General features: G+C 39.1%; 1 protein-coding gene across 3 annotated transcripts in view; it reads left to right on the plus strand.

Annotated features, from left to right (window-relative positions):
• MAPRE2 (microtubule associated protein RP/EB family member 2) overlaps positions 1–21,874 on the plus strand; it is a gene marked incomplete at both ends in the record, with an annotated part of 149,092 nt that overhangs the window by 114,857 nt on the left and 12,361 nt on the right. For all 3 annotated transcript variants that reach the window (XM_084252485.1, XM_084252484.1, XM_084252486.1), the window contains one exon: positions 710–923. In XM_084252485.1, the coding sequence (XP_084108611.1) occupies positions 710–923 (214 nt within the window). The remainder of the gene's footprint in view (positions 1–709; positions 924–21,874) is intronic.

Below are 21,874 nucleotides of genomic sequence, written 5' to 3' on the forward strand. Positions count from 1 at the left end.
GGGATGACTGGTTGGCTCTTTAGGTTGCCATTAGGAAAGATTATCTCCAAAAAACTGAGATTCCTGTTTCAGAAGTTGATATAAATGCTGTGAAACTCCTCCTCCAGAATGACTTCTCTGATCCCCTTCACCAGCCTCCATGTGCTTTTATCCACACTCCCATGGCATATGGCTGTGCTCCTGTGTAATCTGTCACTTTCATACTTCTCTGCATTGTAGATAAACCCTATGAAAATTCATTTTGTTCCATACGAACCATTAGATTAGTGTAATGTTTGCAATGATTTGAATCTTATTCACATTCTCTGGTGGCTATAATCCTTGTAAGAGTTTATCTCACCGCTTACCAAGTTGTAGACCAAGAAATGGGAAAAATCCATCAATCTTGAAATAGCACAACACCCAGCTCATGTTTTGGGGGGAGATGCTTTGGTAATCAACATGCCATAAAGATGAGCAGCCCCTCTTGATGGCTGAGGGTATTCATTATTTCGTCTGGTTTGTTCACAGGAGAAGCAACTCTAACATTCTAGTTCACTTTTTTAATAGGATAAAGAAAATTACATAAATTCTAGGATACAGCTGGCTCAGAAGTTGGGGGAAAGCGGAGCAGTCATGAATTGCAGACATGTTGGATATAGTTACCCTTCAGGTACTCTGCAGCTGTATTCAAGACAAAATCCCTGAGGTTTGTGATTTTATATTGCAGGTAATTCCAGTGGAGAAGCTAGTGAAAGGACGTTTCCAGGACAACCTGGATTTTATTCAGTGGTTTAAAAAATTCTATGATGCTAACTATGATGGGAAGGAATATGATCCTGTGGAAGCACGACAAGGGCAAGATGCAATTCCTCCTCCCGACCCTGGTGAACAGATCTTCAACCTGCCAAAAAAGTCTCACCATGCAAACTCCCCCACAGCAGGTATTGTAACAGCGAAATCAGAATCACTTTCATTTTGGAAAATAGCTCAGACCTTCCTGTGCTTCCCTCAGTCTAATTAATCCCTCCCAGCTGCTGGGATTTTTGTGCTTCTGGATGATTTGTATTGTCTGTTTGATCACATTTATCTTTCTAGCAGGGACCTAACTATCATAAGTAATGATCATGATTTATACAATTCAAAAAGCAGAACTACTTGCTTTATAAAACTGAATCTAAATGTTAAAAATAATATTCCAGGATAGGTTCCATTTTCCTTCTTGTTTTGCTGGGAAATTTCTAGTCTTTTTAGATTTTGGCAGAAATATTTTTTACTGCTTAATTACTGGCATTATAGATCAAAATATGAGCTGATTTATACTTTTAAGTATGGGTCTTCATCTGTAATCCTTCAAAGGGAATTCATGAACTATGCATCCTGTGTCCTGTAAGTGCAGTGTCAGTTTTCAAGTGTTAATAGCCAGCAAGGCTTCATCCAAAAGTGAAGTCACGAGGGATAAATTCCTAGAATTTTACACTTAAAAAAAACTTTTGTGGATTAAAAATCTTTCTAAAATATATTAAAAACATCCCTGCATAAAATGCAGACTTTACCAAGCAGAATGTGTTCATGTAAAACTGGGGTCCTTATTATAAACAACAGTTGTGCTACTGGGCAGTTAAACAATGAAATTCTCAGAAACCATTTGTCTCCCTCCCAAATGTAAAAAGCATTGTTCACACTTGTTAAATTAGTAAATAATAGTGATTGCTTCTTTATGTCCAGTCAGAATGGATTAGAAATTATTACAGCAATAACAAATAGATAGTAATAGCTATGTGACAAAATTTTCCTCACTATTTCTGATGTCTTTTTCTTGTTTAGGGTTTCATGATTATGTTACAGATAGGCTGAGACCATTGGAAATCTGGCACAATTTCTGAAAGTATACTAACAATATCAAAACTAACATATCATGTCTGCAACTAATTCTTATATGGTTCCAGGGAAAGTGTGTGTGTGTAGGGATGGCAGAAGTGAGAAAGAGTATCTTTGAAATTATCATGTCCTGTCTATTCTGTGTGAATGATATGATTATATAATAGTTGTCACAAATAGTCTTATCCTATTATTAACAAAAATGAAAAGAAAGGCCATTTTCTTACTTCCTTTATGTCCATATGATTTGCTTAATATTATAATTTATTTTCTTTTCTTTCCTATGGCACTAACTTTGGAGTCAAATATGGCTTTAAGTTACCATGCCTGCCACTTGGGGCAGGTTTTGTAACCCCACCAGACTTAGTTTTCTCATCTCCCGGGTTAGGCCTGTTAAATCTGCACACAGACATGGACACATAAGAACTCATGAGTATGGTAGATGGATTCTTGTTCATCAAGATTAAAATAGTGAGTATAGATGAGGAGGAATAGATAAATCTGAGATATTTAGGAGGTAAAATAGATTGGATAATGGGTGCACATTAGTATAAAAGAGAAGAGGAAGGTTTCTAGCATGTCTTCTTGATTTGTCTCACACTGCTTCATGGATGGTAGTTCAGGAAGTGCTGAAAGAAAACCAGATATAGGAAGAGATCCTAATTTTTTTTTTTTTTAACATTCTGAGTTTGAGATTTCTTTGCTACATCTTAGAGGAGCTCTAAATAGACATTATATGTATGTGTGTGCATGCATATGCCTGAAGCTCAGAGACAATCAGGCTAGAGGGAAACATTTGTGAATCTCCACCTCTCCTTGTGATTCAAACTGGAAGTGAGTATTGAGCAAGAAGGAAGGAATCAAAATGGTCAATATAGTCTAAATTTGCTAAGAAGTCAAGTGAAAGGAAGACTGGAGAATCCAATTGATTTCTCAACTTGGGAGTCATTTGATGAAATGATGGGACCAGAAATGGGTTGAAGAATGACTTGGAAGAAGGAAATTGAGACAGTGCAAAAATCTAATTTTGAAGCAGTAGAATAAGCTTATATAAGACAAGCACAAATCTTTGGGAATATTTATATTTAAGGGGAAGAGGAAAAGGAAGCTGAGGAAAAGATGAACATCAGGGAAAATACTAGAAAACCAGCAACAGAAAACAAATACTAGGAAATTTCTAGAAAGAGGAATCACCAAAAAGTGCCAAATAGTAATTTCAGAGAGATCAAATAGCCAAAGTCTGAAATTAGGCCAAAGAGATGTGGCTCCTAGGAGGTGATTAATAATCCTATACAGAATCAGTCCATTAAAATGCTGAGGCCATACATCTAGATTGCGGTGACTTGACAAGGGCATTGACAAGTGTGAAAAATGATGTATAAGTATAGATTTCACCTTTAATGAATTTATCTGGTAAAAATTTGAGAAGGGGAAAATAAATTTAAAAAGAAAATTTGAGAAAAATAAAAACATTTGGCTGGCTGAGGGGAAAAGCTGATGGTAGTAGTATCAGGAAGTGAGAGTGGAAGGCGGATGGTTCCATTTTGTTTACTTGTAGGACAATGCACCATGAGCAGATTTGTAAGATGAAAGAAAAGTCCATGGGAAGAAATATTGACAATAGGAAAAAGGAGGAAAATATCGATGGATCATGACTTTGAAGCTGGAAGGAGAAAGTGAGGCCTGGGGCATCTATGGGAGGAAAAGGGGAATATTCACTTTGGGGAGCAGAAGTTATCAGGGGGAGGTGGATGAAAATTAGCAGAAGAAATTTGAGAAGTAAAAATTCATGGTGATTCAAATTGGCCTTCACCTTTTGTTAGAAACTCTCTTGCTTCTAGAAGTTAAAGTCAAGAAAAGGAGCAGCATGTTTTCTCCAGAGCTGGAAATTTGGCAGGTGCAGGGAGTGAGAGGGTAAGCCGGTAAGAAAATCAAGGGTGCTTGGTATTTTTCATCTTCAGGTCTTTTTCTGTAGCGGTTAATGAAGTACAGAAAGGTTCATCTTGAAACCCAGCTGCCACTTTGTCAAGTTTTTAGTAGTGAAATTGGACAGGCCTCAGGATATTTTTCTTCCACAATCATAACCTGTCTTTGAATTGGCACCCCACACTCCTACTCCTCCAAACAGAACTGTTACACTTCGTTGGACTCATTCTCTAGGAATTCTTTCATCTGTCTTTCACCGATCTGCAGAGAAATTTAGGCCATGAGAGAACTACATGAACCTGAGAGAGAAATACATTTAACCTTGACAAAACTTGGGAAACAAGTCAACAAATAATAGGTTGGATTTTAAATATTCCAGCAGACGGCAACTGCTGAGACTTGGGTTGCTGATAGCTTCTAACCATGTTTACTTCATTGATCCTGATTGGGAAGAAAGTCAAGCCAGCCATCCTTTTTTTCATAAGCTTGTTCTGGCTATTGGATATTGTGGGGTAGTAAAACTGTTCCATGCAAAAATCTCTTAAGAAGTTCTATACTCCGTATAGAACAATTTTTTTAAGCTGTTATATGAGAAAGCTCCTTTTAAATACAATAAGGCATCATTTTTTTCTAGAAGCCATGTATCCAACTCTTAGCAATAGTACCTAGAAAATATAAGCCAAATATCTTCTTAGTCTGAGAATAGGTGTTGTAAAATCTGTGCTATGAAATGCATGCACTTCACTCTCTCCTCATGAGAGTTCCTAGAATACTTGTCCAGAGTCTATGTGCTCTTTCTTTATTTAGACATAATTACAACAAACATGGACTTATCTCAGCATGTAACTTATTAGGACAAGGAGTACACTGATATCAACAGAAAGTACAAGCACCAATAAAAGAAAAGCCAAAAAAAAATAACAAAACCATACTGAACAACCCTTATTATGGAATCATCTAGCTCCAGGCCTCTCAGCAGTCCCCAGGGTCTGTGTGACACCCACATGACTAAGCGGTGCACTCGGAGCGCCCATCAAGTTCTTAAAATTCTATTTAACTCTCTCTGTTTAATCATCGCCCCCATGAACTATTTTTACAGTCTAAACTTATCTCTCTGCCTATGGCCATCTCTTCATACACAAGTCTGATTTTTGCCCATCCAAAATTTAAGATAAATTAAAATGCTTGATGCGGTGAGGTTCTGCTGTCTAGGAAATTCATATATATGTATCACAGTTCTCTCACAGTGATCCAGGTTAGTAGAATTCAGCAGTCATTTCTCTAAGTGTTGGTCATTTTTTAATTATCTCCATTCGTGGAAACAAGGAATGGCTGGTATAATCCAAAATAGATGATTTACATTTTTTTCATTTTTGGTTTTGGAATACTTGGTTCATTTTGCAATATATATATCTTTCCCCAAATATTACCATAGGCTAATATTATAATTAACTTGCGAGACCTGACTGTAATCAGTCAATAAGAGCATTAAGTAGAAGATCCAGAGCATCTTTTGTGTCAGAGGGACTGTGTAGAGTGAGAAACATGATGGAATGGATTAGCATTGTCAATAATTAAGAAAGGACTGTGTACATTGGCCAGCAAAATAATGGTGCTTTTACATCCAACTGCTTATGTCGCCACGCACCACAAATTATTTGCTTGTGTGTGAAGAGATATACTCCACATATTTGGTGCATTCTGTGTTTGTGAGAATGTGCTAGCTTTTTCTGCCATCTCAGAGAAGTCAGCACTTGATGTCTGTGTGTAGTTGGGTGATTTACCTGGATTGTGCAAGCTTCAGCATAAGCAGAGGTTGTGAGATAAGGGTGTGTGGCTGCTGGTGAGTCCTATTCCATCTACATTCTGACAAATCATATCTTGAATTCCTTTTGGTCTATAAACCAAAGACTGTGTTATAATTCACATTTTCATAATGATACAGTATTTATGGACTTATCACTGTAAACCATCTTTGAACCTTGGTCAGTTTTTAGGTGTGAAGACATACTTAACTTAAAAGGAAATTTGAAGTTATGGTTCCTATAGCAACCACAGCTTAGACACATTGCCAATTCACAGAGTAATGTATTTAAGTCAAACTCCCATATGCAAATATAGTGTGATGGATTTAGAGTTGCTATGGAAATTGAGTCGGAGCTTTCTCTTTTCCTTAGGGAAATCAGTGTTCTAGCCTTAAAATCAAGTTAATAGAAATCTAGAAAAACGGTTTCACAAAGGAAGCAACCTGAAACTATAATAAAGTATTGAATAATCATTACAGTATCTTTTAGAAAATGTATTTTTTCCTTTTTTTTCTTTTTTTTAAAAAAGATTTATTTATTTATGCATATAAGAGCTGGGGCACAGGCCGGAGATATGGGGGGTGAGAGGACTCACCAGAGTAGGGAGCAGAACAGGCAGATGTACTGAAAGACACTGCTGAGGGGAGCAGCGGGCCAGTCAGGAGAGGTCTGCTGCTCCATGGCCGGGATCGAACTCGTGCTGCAGTGGCTGCAGATTGCTTCATAATGCTGTGTCTTAACCCCCTGCACCCCCAGGGAAGCCCCTAGAAAATGTATTGAATATTTAGTCTCACTCAGTTATCTTAAATTTGGGATTCTCTAAGGCTGTCCATATAACTATAACAATGTGACGATTTCTGTTGATAGTTTGAGCACTTGTTAATAACCTGTAATCTGAACATCACCTGTCATTTGGGGGGAAAAAGAGCTTTTACTTTCCCAAAAAGTTTATTTTGTTTTTTAAGGGAGGCAAGGAAATATAGCAGTTTTGATTCTGTGACCAGAATATGGTCTCTCTTAGTCAGGGTGCCCAATGCATTTGAAAAGAGTACTGGTTCTGCAGTTGTTGGTTGTCTATTGTTTTAGAAATACAGATTAGCTCAAGGTAGTTGATGGTATCATTCAGGTCTTTTATGTTATTACTGATTTTTTGTTTCTAGTTTTAACAATAACTTCAAAGAGGCTGTTAGCACTGCTTGTAGAACTGCTGTTTCTCCCTTTAATTCTCTCCATTTTTGTTTCCTGTATTTTAGGGCTTTGTTATTAGGTGTATATATATATGTAAAACACCTAATATACACCTAATATATATATATATACCTATAAATGTATACCTAATATATATATACCTATATATATATGATTGTTAGATCATCCTGATTAATTGGACTTTCTATTTTGAGTTTTCCCTTTCTATCTTTTGTGATATTCTTTGTTTCAAAGTCTATTTTATCTGATATTTTTGCCATTCCATAGTCATTTTCTTATATTTACTGTTCGCATGTTATATCTTTCTCCATGAAAGGTTAAATAATTTCCACCTGTCTTGTTTTTATAGTTAAAGTATGTCTCTTGTACACAGCATATAATTCAACCTTGTGTTTGTATTCATTATGTTGATCTCCAGACATTGAAGTGTCTAGTGCTTGAACAATGTAATTGTTGGTTTAGCTAGATTGAGATCTGTCATATTATCATTTGTTTTCTGATTGTTTCCTCTACTTTGTGTATCTCTAATTTTCCTTTTCTGTTGTCTTGTGGATTTTAAATATTTAAATTTGCTAGCATTCTATCTTAATGAATCTATTACCTTTTTAACTATACCTCTTTGCACTAATTGTTTAGTGATTGCGCCAAAGATAACAGTATGTATTTTCACCATGTACTTAAATTTAATATTATACCACTTCATGTAAAAATGTGGAAGCTTCACAGCTCTTCCCCCCTCCATCCTTTGTCATCGTTGTCATTTGCATTACATTTATACCTATAAATGCAAAAAACAATTTTTGCTTTAAATTAACACTGTCCAGGGCCTCCCCGGTGGCTCAGAGGGTTGAGCACAGCACTGTGAAGCTGTCCACAGCCTCTGCAGTGTGGATTCGATTCCCAGCTGGCCAGAGAGAAACCCATATGGTGTAGCAGACCTCTCCTATCTCGCCCACTGCTCCGCTCAACAGTGTATTTCTGTCCGTCTGCCTTTTCTGTTCCCCACTCTGTCTCTGGGAATCCTCTCACCCCCCGCATCTCTGGCTTGTACCCCAGCTCTTGTATGGATAAATAAATAAATCTTTAAATAAATAAATAAATAAATAAATAAATCTTTAACACTGTCCTTTACAGTGGCTTTTGAGCACTTGAAATGTGCTTGTTTTGCATTGGAATATGCTATATGTCTGAAATGCATGCTAGTTTTAGAAGACGGTATGAAAAAATATGTGAAACACCTAATAATTTTTATATTGATTACATGTAAAAATTATAATTTATATATTATTTTGTATATGTTAAAGCTAATGTCTCTTTTACTTTTTGATGTGGCTACTAGATTTTACTTAGATGATTCACATTATATTTCTACTATATGGCGCTACTATATATATTCATAAGTATTTTAAAGAAAATAAGAGAAAAAATCATTTATTTTTCATAGATTCTTCATTCATTTCTAAACATCTGAGTTCCCAACTGGTTTCATTTTTCTTCAAACTGGAGAACTTTCATTTGCATACTTACAATGTAGTTCCACTGGCAGTAAATTCTCTTAGCTTTCCTTCCTCTGTAAATGAATTATTTTACCTTAATTGTTCAAGAATATTTCACTAGACAAAGAATTCAGATTGATCTTTATTTTCTTTAAGCACTTTAAAATGTTGTTCCACTATTGGTGGCCCACAAAGATAGAAATGAATGCTCATTGTCCATCCTTCCCATCTATTTAATATATTGTTTTTCTCTATATGTAGTCAACATTCTCTTTTCTCTTTGGCTTTCATTTATGTGACTGTAATGTAACTATCATGGTTCTCTTTGTTTTTATCTTGTTTTAGAGTTTATTAAATCTCAAATCTCTAAGTTTAAGTCTCTGACCATATTTGGGAGATTTTCAGTCATTTTTTCAAATATTCACTCAGCTCCACTTTTCTGTGCTTCTGGGATTCCACTACATGTTACAGCATTCCAGTTTTCCCACAGGTCCCTAAGACTCTGTTCACTGTTTCTCTAACTTTATTCTTTCTCATCTTTAGACTAGGTGGTTTCCATTGATGTATCTTCAAGTTTACCCTCTGTTTTTCCTGTCATTTCCATTCAGCTATTGTGCACATTTTCCACTACTATATTTTTCTGTCTCTAATTTTCATGTTATTTTCTCTATCTACTAAGATTGTCTATCTTTCCATTCATTATAAGCATATTTTATTTCACTGAGCATGGTTATAATAGCTGCTTTAAGTGCTCAGCTACTAATTCCATGATTCTGACTATCTCACAGTTGACATTTGTTTTTTGTCTCATCTTTTGAAAATATGTCACATTTTCCTGGCTCCTCATATGTCAAATAATTTTAGATCATATCCTAGACATTGTGATGTTGTGGAGAGTCTGGATTTTGTTGTATTGCTCCAGAGAGTGTTGATGTTTTATTTAACAGGCATTTAATTCAATTAGAGATTTAAAAAAAAAAAAAAGCCTGCTTAAGTTCAATCATTTTAAAGGGGTTCTAACCTTAGCCTCAGGCCTGTGCCTCTTTACACAATCTCCTTTTATTTTATTATTATTATTATTACTACTACTAAAATGAAAGTCCTCATTTTCCTTTTGAGGAACCACACTTTAACCATGAATGCTGGTCTCACCCCAAAACCATCATTTCCTCCAAGAAATGCTTTTCTTATTTCTTCTGTTTAGGCTAGAACAAGCCATGATGAAGTTTGATTTTGAAAAGCAATTAAGGGCACAGAGCATTTTTCTTGTCCCTTCATGGTCTCTCCATCCATTGTGCACCTGTTTAATACTGCTGCCTTATAGTATGCAGTCATATACCCTCCAACCCATGTATCTAATTGCTTTCTTCAAAGGTAAATGTTAATTTTTCAGAGATCATGCAAATCACCTCAAAACTAGGGAGAGATACATTTTTCTTAATAGTCCCTTAATTAGTAAGACTTCAAATAGACTTTAGCACTTCTCCTTATTATATGGAACATGTTTATGTCTTACATTCAAGATATATATATATATATATATATATATATATATATGCACTCATATCAACATTGCATCTCATTGGTCTGTTCATTTAAGAAACCATCCATTTGCTCAGCTGCCTATCATATGAGCTGTATATAATAACTTAATTACTTCATGGAAGAAAGTACTGGTGGTTTTATTCCTCTAGTTACAAACATGTCATATGTAAGATACACTTCTGGGTATTGGGATACTTTTCTTCTCAAAGAATAATTGAAACTACATTTCCTTACCTATAATAGTGATGAAACCCCAGCATAAAATATGAACAGCTCTTGCTTACCAGGATACTGAATATCTGAGTTTAGAATATTGGGCACAGAGAGAAGGAAAGAATCATGAAGAATTTAGAGCTTCAAGATAGGAATCTCTTGGCAGTATCTGTGAAGGAGCCCTAGGGCTTCTTTCTAGTGAGAGCCATGTATTTCTCATTTCTATCCTAGTTTGTTTGCTTACTGAAACAGCATCTTTGACGAGGATTTACTAATTTAATTTATAATTATTTTGGATTTATGGGTTCAAAGTAGTTCACTGTTTTCTCTAAAGCTGGACTTTTTTTTAAGTTTAAAGATCAAAACCTGCAAAATGTTGTAGTGCTCTTACTTTATAAGTCCTAAAATCTAAATAATAGGAATAAAACATTTTTCGCAAAATTTAGGGGAAAGGAAAACATTTAAAATGTAGATAGAGTCATCAAATATAGAAATCAACATATAGTTATTGACAACATACTAAATGCCAGTTATTCTAAGCCCTTAATATGTATTAGCTCAGTTTAGCTTCACAACATTTCTCAATGAGCGATAGTATCATTACCCTCATTTTAGAGTTCAGGAAACTGAGGCACATAGATGTTTAGTAATGATCTTGCCCAAGGTTATCTACTAGTTGAGATACTAGGATTTGAAACCTGACCCTGTGATTTCAGAGCCAACATTCTTTAACTGTTATACTGCATGTCAAATATGATGGATATGTTCTTGCTTTATGTTGTCATCTCTCCACATTATACTGAACTACTGCAAATTTTCACAAACTAAATTCCAATTGATAGTATACACAAGAAATAAAAGACTTCTGTGTTACTAAGGCTTCAAACAGAACACATGTTGTTCTATTCAGGTGGCATTTATTTTTTTTTTAAATAGTCATAATTTTTAAAAGTTTAAAAACATCCCCATTCATCCTTTTATCATCAGGCCCTTAGGTGAAACTTAACATATTTTGTCTACATTTGTAAATGCTGGAAGCATTACTCCTGCACTCACTCCAGGCCTCTTATCAGCCCCAAAGCAGAAATGTGTATAAAGTCAAGAATACTGGGCTCTAGATTCAGAGGATTACTAACCCTTTGCACTCCGAACCATTTTACGATATTTTGATTTAATTTCTTGTGCCATTTCAAGATAAAACTTCAGGGAAACATGCATGTCTCAAAAAGTTGCATTGAAATAACCTCAATTCCCCGTAATCACTAATAAATTGCAATGTCCCCTGAGAGGGGACATCCGAGTGATATGCTAGAATTCCGATGTTCCCTGAGAAGGGACAGCGGAGTGCAAAGGGCTAATCTATGATTTCTTAATCCTTAAATTCAGATAACTTTCTGAGTTGGTGGTCTGAGTGATTTCAAAGGGCAGAGTAAACTTTCACAAAAGGCAAACTCAGACAAAGCTGGTATGTATTTCATCATGCCACTGTCTGTACTTTCACATAGGACTTTGCAGAAGAAGGAATGTCCATTGATTTCCCACCCTAACCATCCTTGCCCTTTTTAAAACAGTACTTGGTCCTTTCACAGCCAGGATTGGCTCATTCTTATACAGATTCTCCCTGTATATATTGAAATATTAATTGGTTCTGCAACTAAACCCCACATAGTATGCTAAGGGATCATCTCTTCCCTCTCCGTAAGTATAATAATAATTCAGCTTTTCATACGGACAGTAAACCTTATTAGGCCTCAAAAGACAATGACTTGCATTTTTTCTCAGTTTCCATAAGCAGAATATCACAGTCCACCAATGAATCTATTTTTTTCTTTAATATTGATGCTTTCTTTGTCATTTGGTATTGTTGGAAAGGAATAGAAAACTGTTTTGACTTGAAGAATTTCCAGACTCCCTTTGAATTAGGTGAACTGAACTATCAACCAAGTCATTCTTATTCAATCATTGTTTTTGTTGCCAGACGCATATTTGCTAAGTTGATTTAAATTAAAATACTGCAATATCACTTGGCTCAAGGAAGATGCAGTACTTAAGCCAATACATGTCTGGATCAGAAGTTCTCTCCAGTCATCTCTATCACTGAGGAGCCCCCTTGCAATGTAGCTTAGAAAGCAACATGGTACACCACACAGCACCCCAGAAAATATTTCTTAAACATTTCTATTTCTTGGATTTGTTGTCCTTTTTGTGGAAGCCTTACTTGAATTCTTATTCATCTAGCCATTCAACAAAAATTTATTACAACATTATAGAAGGTTCTGGAGCTCTGCTAGTGATTCAAGGAAGGTGCAGCCTAGTGGGAAAGCCTGAAGATATACAGACAGTAACAGTAAGCTGAGGTAAGTGCTGTCAGGTTGTATAGGAAGACCACCTGAGCAGGTCTTATATATTCTAGAAAGGCTTTTTGGAAAAAGTGAAGTTCCACTAAGACTTAATGAATGGGTTAAAGTTAGCCAGGTGAAGGATATGAAAGGAACCAATATTAAAGGAAAAAGATATATTCATTGGTGGGCTGTGATATTCTGCTTATGGAAACTGAGAAAAAAATGCAAATCATTGTCTTTTGAGACCTAATAAGGTTTACTCTCAGTCTGAGACACTGAATGCCAAGTTATCATACCTATGGTGAAAAGTATTGCAAACGGAAAGAACAGAATGTTGAAATCAAGAGACAATGTGGTCTATTTAGTGAAGTACGTGTTCTGTGTGGACAGTGAGGTGTGAGGTACAGAGGTAAGCACAGCCTTTGTATAATGGCTTAAGAGGTTGAATTTATGTTTTGCTGCTGCAAAACAGTTACCACAAAACTTAGCAACTTGAAGCAATACATGTATTGTCAAACAGCATTTGAAGTTCAGGCACAACTTAGCCTTATCCTCTGCTTTAGTGGCACACCAGGCTGCAATCCTGATATCTGCTGTGACTGTGGTCTCATCAGAGGCTCAATTTGAGAAAGTTTCTTGCCTTGTTAGCAGTATTGCTGAGGCTTCAGGATTGAGATTGCCGTTTGTTGCTAGAAGTTACTCTCAGTTCCTGGAGACCACTTGCAATTCTTTTTTACATGGGCTTTTCCAATGTGGGTACTTACTCTTTGACAGCTTACTTCAAAGTCAATAGGGGGCGTCTTTCTAGTGTGTCTGCCAGCAAAATAGTCATAAGTGTACACAAAGAGAAAGAGTACCATAATAATGGAAGTGATATCCTGTTCCCTTCCATTTTCAAGTATTCCATTTTCCTTTCCATATTCCATATTCAAGAAACAAATCACAGGTCCTACCTACACTCTAGGGGAGGGAACTACACAAAGGCAGGGCTAGCAGGAGTTGGAGATCATTATGGGGAGAGGGAGTATACCTTAAGATTTCTCTGAGATAGAGGTTTACACTTCAAAATGGGACTGTTGAGAGTCATTGAAAGATTTTAAGCACAGGTTTACTCTGGGAGATAGAAAACACATGGAGGGGGTACAGTTGCCACCCAGAAAACTAGCTAAGAAACTGTTGAGCAAATTTAGGTAGGAGAGCAGGGGGTTCTAAACATGGCCTTGTGCATTATAGAGACTTGAAGGATAGGCATCAAAACTTAATTACTAGATAAATAGTAAAGGAGAGGGAAAGCCAAGGGTAAATGATACACACGTTCCTAGCTTGGGGATTGGTTGGTGGAAACAGAGGACCCTGGAACATGAGCTGGCACGAGTAGAGGAGAGTTAATGAATCAAGTAGGCTCTGCCCTGATTCTTACTTGCCTGACCTCAACTGCTCTGTGACCTCAGGTCACGTCTCTCTTGCCAAGGGTGTTTGGATAAGATAATGTTGATGGAGCACAACAGATTTGCCACCATCAGAAAACTGCCTAAAACACTGTCCTTGTTAATGATAAGCCAATAGGGAATATGACTAGACATCATAAAAGAATTAAGTACTGTGTCTCCCAAAAATGGCTCTCTTAGTTGATAAGCGTTTTGCTTAAATGACTGCTGTATGCTGGAGAGCAGTGACACCCTTGATGCGTTGTCATGGTAACTAAGGCCTGTGTGTCTTTATTCTCCATGGGCTGGCTAAGGTTGCTGGGCTCTTTCTACCTCCAGCTTCCTCACTGCTGCAGCAAACAGGCCTGGGTGTGCCTCTAAATTACTGTCGGGATTTTTGTGTGTGCTATTTCCATGGAGGTGAGGTATCCTCATCATTTCTAGAAAGATACTATTCCGAGAACAATTTAAAAACCAGAATTTTGAACTAAAATGGGGATTGGTGAGCACTTAATGTGTTTCTAGATTCACTTAATTTTCTACTAAGATGTGAGAGGTGGGAAAAGTCAGAAGTTTATCAAACGAAACACACACCATCTTCAAATTACTATTGAAAAAGTTAAAATTTTTAATACAAGATGAGGAGTTCTTGCCTGCATTTTTTTTTCCCCCTATGAAAAATACTCTGAAACCAGAGTGACTCAAGCAGAGCCTGGAAAATACTGGAGAATCACATGATAGCTAAAAATAAGCACATCATCTCCAGCAGGGACAGTAACCAGGGCAGAAGTAACTCAGTACATGGAGGCTCATGCTGACTGGACATGCTCGGTGGAATCAGGCCCTCCTGCCCATCGAAGGGTCAGGCTTTGTGACCTGTTCAAGGAAGGGAGCCCCCAGGCACTGCTAGCGTTCAGTGCAGCCAGCACAGACGCACCCTGGGGCGGCACTGCCTTCCGGTGCAGCTCAGTGGTGTGCTCTCCAGGCCAGATCCAGTTATCGTACTGTGGAATAACCCTTGAGCAGTAGATTGGGAGGGACACAGGCTGACTCATAGCTCTGTCACTGCCTACTTTTCCTTCAATCTTCCCTTGGAATCCGTAGCAGATGCTATTAATGACAGAATGTCTTTTTATTGCTGTTAACATTGTAAAATGTCGGTTATATTAAATAGACAGGCATTTGGTGCCTGTACTATAGGATTTCTAAATGGTAGCATTGTAAGTGATTTACCAAAAGCAACACAGGACTCCTCCAGAGCACCCAGTCCCCATGCCCAGGGTATAGTCATTGCACTGGCCTCCTATCTGGCCATTCTGTGTCTGCTGTCACCTCATACAGCCTGTTCTCCACACAGCGTGCAGAGTAGGACTCTTAAAACTGAAGTCATGTCACTTGTCTGCTTAAGACCCTCTGTAGCTTCTTTTTGCCGTCAGAATGAAATCCACCTCCTGGCAGTAACCTGTGAGGGCCTGCCCCTCTGTTATCTTCTCTCCTACATGGGCCTTGTCTGGCTCTACTCAACCCCTGGCCCCTGAACAGTTGAGACAGACTTACTCACTGGCCTCAGGCCTTTCTTCTGCCTGAAATGACCATCCAGAAGGCCAGCATCCTCTCCACCCTCTGTACTCAACTTTCTCAGTCAGAAAGTTGAAGAAATAAGGGTTACTCCTGCAACTGTCTTGTCCCTTGAAGGGATCCAACAACTATGGTGATGTTGCAAGAGTTGTTGGCTTCCATGAGGAATGAGATTTTTGAGTGAAGACCCCCACCCATGCCTGGTGTGGAGCTCACCTCCTTCTGTAAGTGCTGGGCTGCCACAAGACACCCGCCAAGAGGACTTGTTGTTTCTGACACCTGTCCTTCTGAGTGGACTCAGGCCAAGCATGGTCCATGGAAGTTCTTTGGGTCCAAGTTCAGAGTTAGACTGGAGAAAACTCAGGTGGATGCTCAGGCCCCCTCACCCGCACTCCCTTCCTACTCCCTACCCTGCCCTGCTTTTCTCTTTTTCATGGCATTTACTTTCTAGTTTACTGTGTCACTGAGTTATTACATTATTTTTCATTCCCTAACCCCCCGTTAGAACATAAATGCCACACGAACAGGTATCTTTTCTATTTCATTCCTTGTTTTATCCCAAGTGTCTACAGCTTGCTGGGTACAAGTAGGGATTCAGTAAATAATCTACTGCATGAATGAATGAATCAGGGTAAGAAGGAGCACAAAGACTTGAACTATAACACACTGGTAGGTGCTGCCTGGAGGGGGACAAACCAAAGCTTTGGAGCCCATTGGTGGCTTGTGGGTTAATAAATTTTTATGAAGATTTTCTTTACATAAAATGAGCCTTGTTCCCTTATTTTAATGGTCTTTTATTAGTGTCTAGAAATGAGAAACATGTATACTATTTCATGGCTAGGTGAATCAGCTCTTAGTTGCTGTGCCGTAATAATGGGACGAGCTAACATTTATTGTATACTCACTGTGTGCCAGGCTGTCATACAGGAGATTTCCATTTGTTAACTTGTGTATTCTTCCTTGCTCTGGGCAGCGGACACTGCTAGTCCTCTCTTCAACATAAAGAAACCCAGCGAAAGTCACACACTATGTGAGTAGAGGAGCCGGGCTCCCCTGCCAACACTGCCTCCCTAGGGACAAGATGAACAATGCCAGACTCCACAGTAGGTCTTCATTCTCTCAAGATGAATGTGGTTCACGTTCGCCTGTGTAGAGCCGTCCCAAGCTGCTCAAAGGAGGAGCTGCCCACTTTTACGAGCTGACGCTGAAATAGCAAAAAGGAGGAGCCAAACCTTGCCACTGGCTGCACTGGTGGGACAGAAGCCATGTGGACTGTGAACTACTAATTTCAGAATAAAAGAACCCAACTTCTTAATGATCTCATGAATCAGGACTTCCAGAGTCCTGTTACAGTTCTATTTGGCCTGAATTCCAGCCTCTGAGGTGCTTTGCAGATTACAGAGCCTGCAGAGTGAAAGTGTGGGGCAGCTTTGAAGGAAAGGCTAGATCTTCAGTTTTGGGGGGCTTGTGGGAGCAGGCACTATAGTAAGAAAGTGCTGGTGTCTCTTCAGTGATTGTGAATACTTTTTTCCTGTAGGAATTCTCTTCTCATCGTCCAGCCCCACCCTCTTCTCCCCAGCAGTACCCTTATCTATCTACCTATCTACCTACCTACCGACCTGGTCTATGTATCTATATAATCTGTCTATATGTAACTATTTCAACCAAGCTTATCTAGGTTAAAAAATAAAATCTATTTGCCAAGGTAAAGAGGATGAAGAAATGTCAGATCCACCCATAAGTGATGAATCAATGTAAATTCCATGTCTCTTCTGCCAAGTTTCTCTTGTTCTGTGGGGCTTTGTCATTACTAAAATATAATGATAGGTAACATATTCATTTCCGTCATGCAACATAATGATTCAGTATTTGTGTCTTGTGAAGTGATCCTGACAATACTTCTAGGTAACATCCATCACCACAAAGTTAGAAATTTGTTTACTTACAAAGAAAGTGTTTGAGATCTACTCATAGAAACTTTCAAATAGACGATGTTGTTAACTCTGTCACTGTGCTGTGCATTACATCCCAAGAAGTTTTTTTTTTTAACTGGGAATTTGTGCCTTTTGACCTCAATTTGTTTTGCCCATTGCTCCCCCTCCACACCCCCACACCCTCACGTCCCCAGCCCCCCTGCACCGCCAGACTCCATGGGGGTTTTTAATTGAGTGAGAAGGATGGGGGTGAAGGAAACTATTCTTTCAAAACAGTGAAGAAACTGGGGATGACCGGAAGAATGGCTCCCTCCCAAGTGTGTGTTTGCACATGTTTTTAATGTCTCTGCGGTTCTTGTCAACAGTCTTAATGTCATATTTTTAGCTCCTCTGTTTATGATTTTGGCAGAAGGAATACAGCACATTATGTGAGAAGAATTTCTTGAGACCTTGGCCATGAAGGACAAAGCCAAGCACAGTGCTTTTATTTGTTTCATTGTTCTGAATTCATTGGGGCTCATCTGCCCAAAATGCTGTCGCATTTTCCATAAACATTAAGTAAGCTACTAATTATTGACATTAGACACAGAAATGCTCTGGCTTCACTAATGCAGCAAATCTGACCACTCTTTGTTTTTACAACCATGGTTAAAATGTCTTAGAATCATATTTATACACAAAGTCTTAAAGGCATTAATTAAGACACAACTGCTCAAAGACTAGCGTTGTAAATCATGTCCCTATCCAGTGAGTAAATTCAGGGAATTACAGGGACTTGTACAGAATTTATGTCTATTTTCCTATGCTTCTGAAACTCCTTTTTATTTTGAAAGGGAAAATTAGGGAGAGAGAAAAAAAGCTGGAGGGAAAAATGACTCTTGTAAAACAGGGCTACCACTGATTATGTTTTCAGAGCATCATCAAATATAGCTTGGAAGAACATGAAAATGTATGATAGCTACAGAAAAGTCTATCTGTGTTGTAGCCCGCATGGCTGCACGGTTTTCACATGAGCATCCTTGAGCAAAGAGGCATGAGAAGGTATTGAAGTCAGGGGCATTTTGGGAAACAGAAGGCAGCTGAGGACTCCAGTATCTAAAACTAGGATTAGATGCTATCAGAGACATTATTGGATCACTTCACAAAATTGAAATACAAGTAGTGGCCCTCATGAAAGTATTATATCAATGTCAAATTTCTGATATTAGTAACTGTACAGTTCTCTGATAAAATCCTTACTGTAGCATCCTGGATAAGTGGGAAAAGAATATCTGGTATTCACAGAAATTGGGTACACTTAAGAGTATGGTTAGTGGGCCTCCCTGGTGGCATAAGGGGTTAAGCACCTCGATATGAAGCAATCTGCAGCCTCTGCAGCATGAGTTCGATCTCCAGCCGGGTAGCAACTTACATGGTGCAGCACACCTCTCCTGTCTTGCTCGCTGCTCCCCTCAGCAGTGTATTTCAGTCACTCTGCCTGTTCTGCTTCCCACTCTGTCTCTGGTGAATCCTCTCCCCTCACCCCCACATCTCTGGCCTGTACCCCAGCTCTTGTATGCATAAATAAATAAATCTTAAAAAAAAAAAGAGTATGGTTAGTGAAAAGAAAACAGCAAGACTTCAAGCAATTAAACAAACTATAGTTCTTAACTGTCTAATGAGTGTGATGTGCTTTAGGGTGTTGTTTATTATTCTAAAAATAAACAATGAAGTTATTAAAGCTAATAAACCAAAGATTTCATTTTTACAAATTCTGGTATTTAGAATATCTCAGTGCATGTTAATAATGTGATAACTGTGAGGGGTAATTACTTTGGTATCAAATTGCATCTTGTGATGTTTGAAAGAGCTCACTTTACATTCCTTTGAAAATTAGCTTTTAATTTAACCCTTAATTGTATGGTTTTTTAAAACTCTAAACTTCTGAAGATGCTAAGATCTTCCCCTTTGTCTTTCTTGTTCTTTCATTCCTTTGCATTTGTTCCTCAGAAATGATAAATGAACAGTTAGCTAGTGCTGACATGTCATAGCCTCATTTAGAAGTTTTTTCCCTGTATTTCTTTCCAAACAATATATTCTGAATTTAAAAATCATTCTAATTTTTAAATTTCAAATGCTAATTACTCAATTGATCTATTAAATTTTTCACATTTGTTATCCAGTCCTTTCTTTGTCCAGCCTACACCTTTCCCCCCATTAGAATCTCTCACGGGTGGGGGCAGAAGCTGGCCTTCCATCCCAGGTGTGGTGAGTAGAGATGGTGGCTCATGGGTCCCACCCCCTATTCTCTACCACCCCTATCCTCCCCAGCACCTGAGGATGCCAAGTCTGATTATCTTTGCCTTCATCTTTCTCACATGAAGGAGATCCACAAGCTGTGTGCACATAGGCCAGGGAGAAAGCCCTGGACTTTCGCCCCAACTGACCTTCACATGAAATAAAAATGCCTTCCTAAGGCCAGGACTGTGAATTATGGTTTGATGAGTCAGACCCACACAAGCATATCTGAATTGGTACTGTCCATAGGAAGAAGTTGCCTCAGGAAGAAGTAGGTTTCCCTGTGAGACTGCATGTGGATAGAGCAGCGACAGGTTCAGCAGCTCCCAGGTCTGCGATGAGCCACATAGGGTGCTCCATGGCCCTCTGTGGCTCTCCCAGCCAGCTCCCTGCTTCTTTCTAGTTTTTCTTCCCCGCTAACTTGGCCTTGCACTCATCTTGGCTTGCCATAGCCCCTTCTACCTCAAACATCACAAATCTTTTTTCAAGCTGCAGTTGATGATGTCCTGAAAATATAGTTAGTGGTTACAATATAGTTACAAGCAGTTAGTTTCAAGCAGTTAGTTTCTATTCCTTCCTGGTTTTTACAATTTGCATGAGGCTGGATAAAGCAGAGTAGGAGAATCAGGTATGTCCAATTAGCCTAAATCAACAGGTTGCAGCCAGCCACATCATAGCTGCTGACATTCGGGGATGGGGGGAGCTGTCCAGCATGGGTGGGGAATGTGCTTTCTAAGGAAGCCCCTGCAGCTTCTGCAGCAGTTTCCTTCAGAAGAGGCCAGTGAACATGCAGAGCCTTGGCCAGCCTGGCACAGACTACCCTGCCGACTCAGCATTAGCCATATACTGACTGATTTCACCCACTTGAACTGTGGCCCTGACTCTGTAGATAGGGCCTAAGTGACGATGGAAGATGCTCTTGTCAGAAACCATTGTATTCTGGGAGGCTGCTGATTACTTTTTTGGTTTCCTTTGGATAGGCTGGCTCTGCCTGCTGGTTACTTTGATGTTGGCATCAGCTCCTCCAACTTTCTCTAAGCTTTCACCCCAGGGTAAATGCCTCTTGTAGGAGTTGTTAATGAATTAGAAAAACTTTGTTGAGTGTCTCCTAAGTGTCAGCCCAGTGATTAGCCATGGGACCATAAAGTGGCAAACAAAACAGATGCAACTCCTAACCTCGTGGAGTTTTTTTTTTTTAAGACTTATTTATTTTTATACAAGAGCTGGGGTACAGGCCAGAATGTGGGAGGGTGAGAGGATTCACCAGAGACAGAGTGGGGAGCAGTACAGGCAGACTGACTGAAATACACTGCTGAGGGAAACAGCGAGCAAGACAGGAGAAGTCTGCTATGCCATGTGGGTAACTCCCTGGCCAGCCGGGAATCGAACCAGTGCTGCAGAGGCTGCGGACAGCTTCACAGCACTGCGCTCAACCTGCTGAGCCAACCAGGGAGGCCCCTCGTGGAGTTTTAAGTCTAATGGAGGAGGTATGAAATAAATAACTGTGCCATTACATGGGTGGGTGCCAAGCAGCGACATTTGAGGTGCATCCTGAAGGCTGGTAGACTTAGTCACTTGGAGGAGATGAGAGGAGTGTTCCAGGCAGAGAGACTATAGGACCATGCAGTGGAGAATGCTGCCTTGTTCCTGAGAATTTGAGGGCAGCTATGCCTGGACCATTTGAGGCAATTCTTCCCCCCATCAGATCCCATGCTCCTGGAGAGCAGGGGTCTCTAGCACAAGGCTCATGGTTAGCATATAATAAACTTATACTCCAGGGGTCTCCCTGGTGGTGCAAGGGGTTAAGACACAGCACTGTGAAGCTACCCTCAGCCACTGCAGCACCCAATTTCGATCCCCGGCCAGGGAGATGACCCACATGGCACAGCACCTCTCCTGCCTCGCCCTCTGCTCCCCTTACCAGTGTATTTCAGTAGATCTGCCTGTTCTGCTCCCTACTCTGTCTCTGCTGAATCCTCTCACCCCCCCATACCTCTGACCTGTACCCCAGTTCTTGTATACATATGTAAATAAATCTTTAAATAAAATAAAATAAACTTACACTCCGTAAATCAGAGGTATTGATCACAGTCTTTGAACTGCTTTCTGTTATACTTTCTTTATATGCAATATGACATATTGCTTGTAAAAAAGGTCTGCAGCAACTTGATTTTTCAAAAGCTGCTTTCCCAGCTGTGCTGGCTGGTGGATCCCCCTGCAGAAGGCACTCTGCCAGTCAGCCCTGCCTCCCCAGCTCTTCTC

The sequence above is a fragment of the Talpa europaea genome (assembly GCF_964194135.1).
Source record: "Talpa europaea genome assembly, chromosome: 13".
Lineage (NCBI taxonomy): Eukaryota > Metazoa > Chordata > Mammalia > Eulipotyphla > Talpidae > Talpa > Talpa europaea.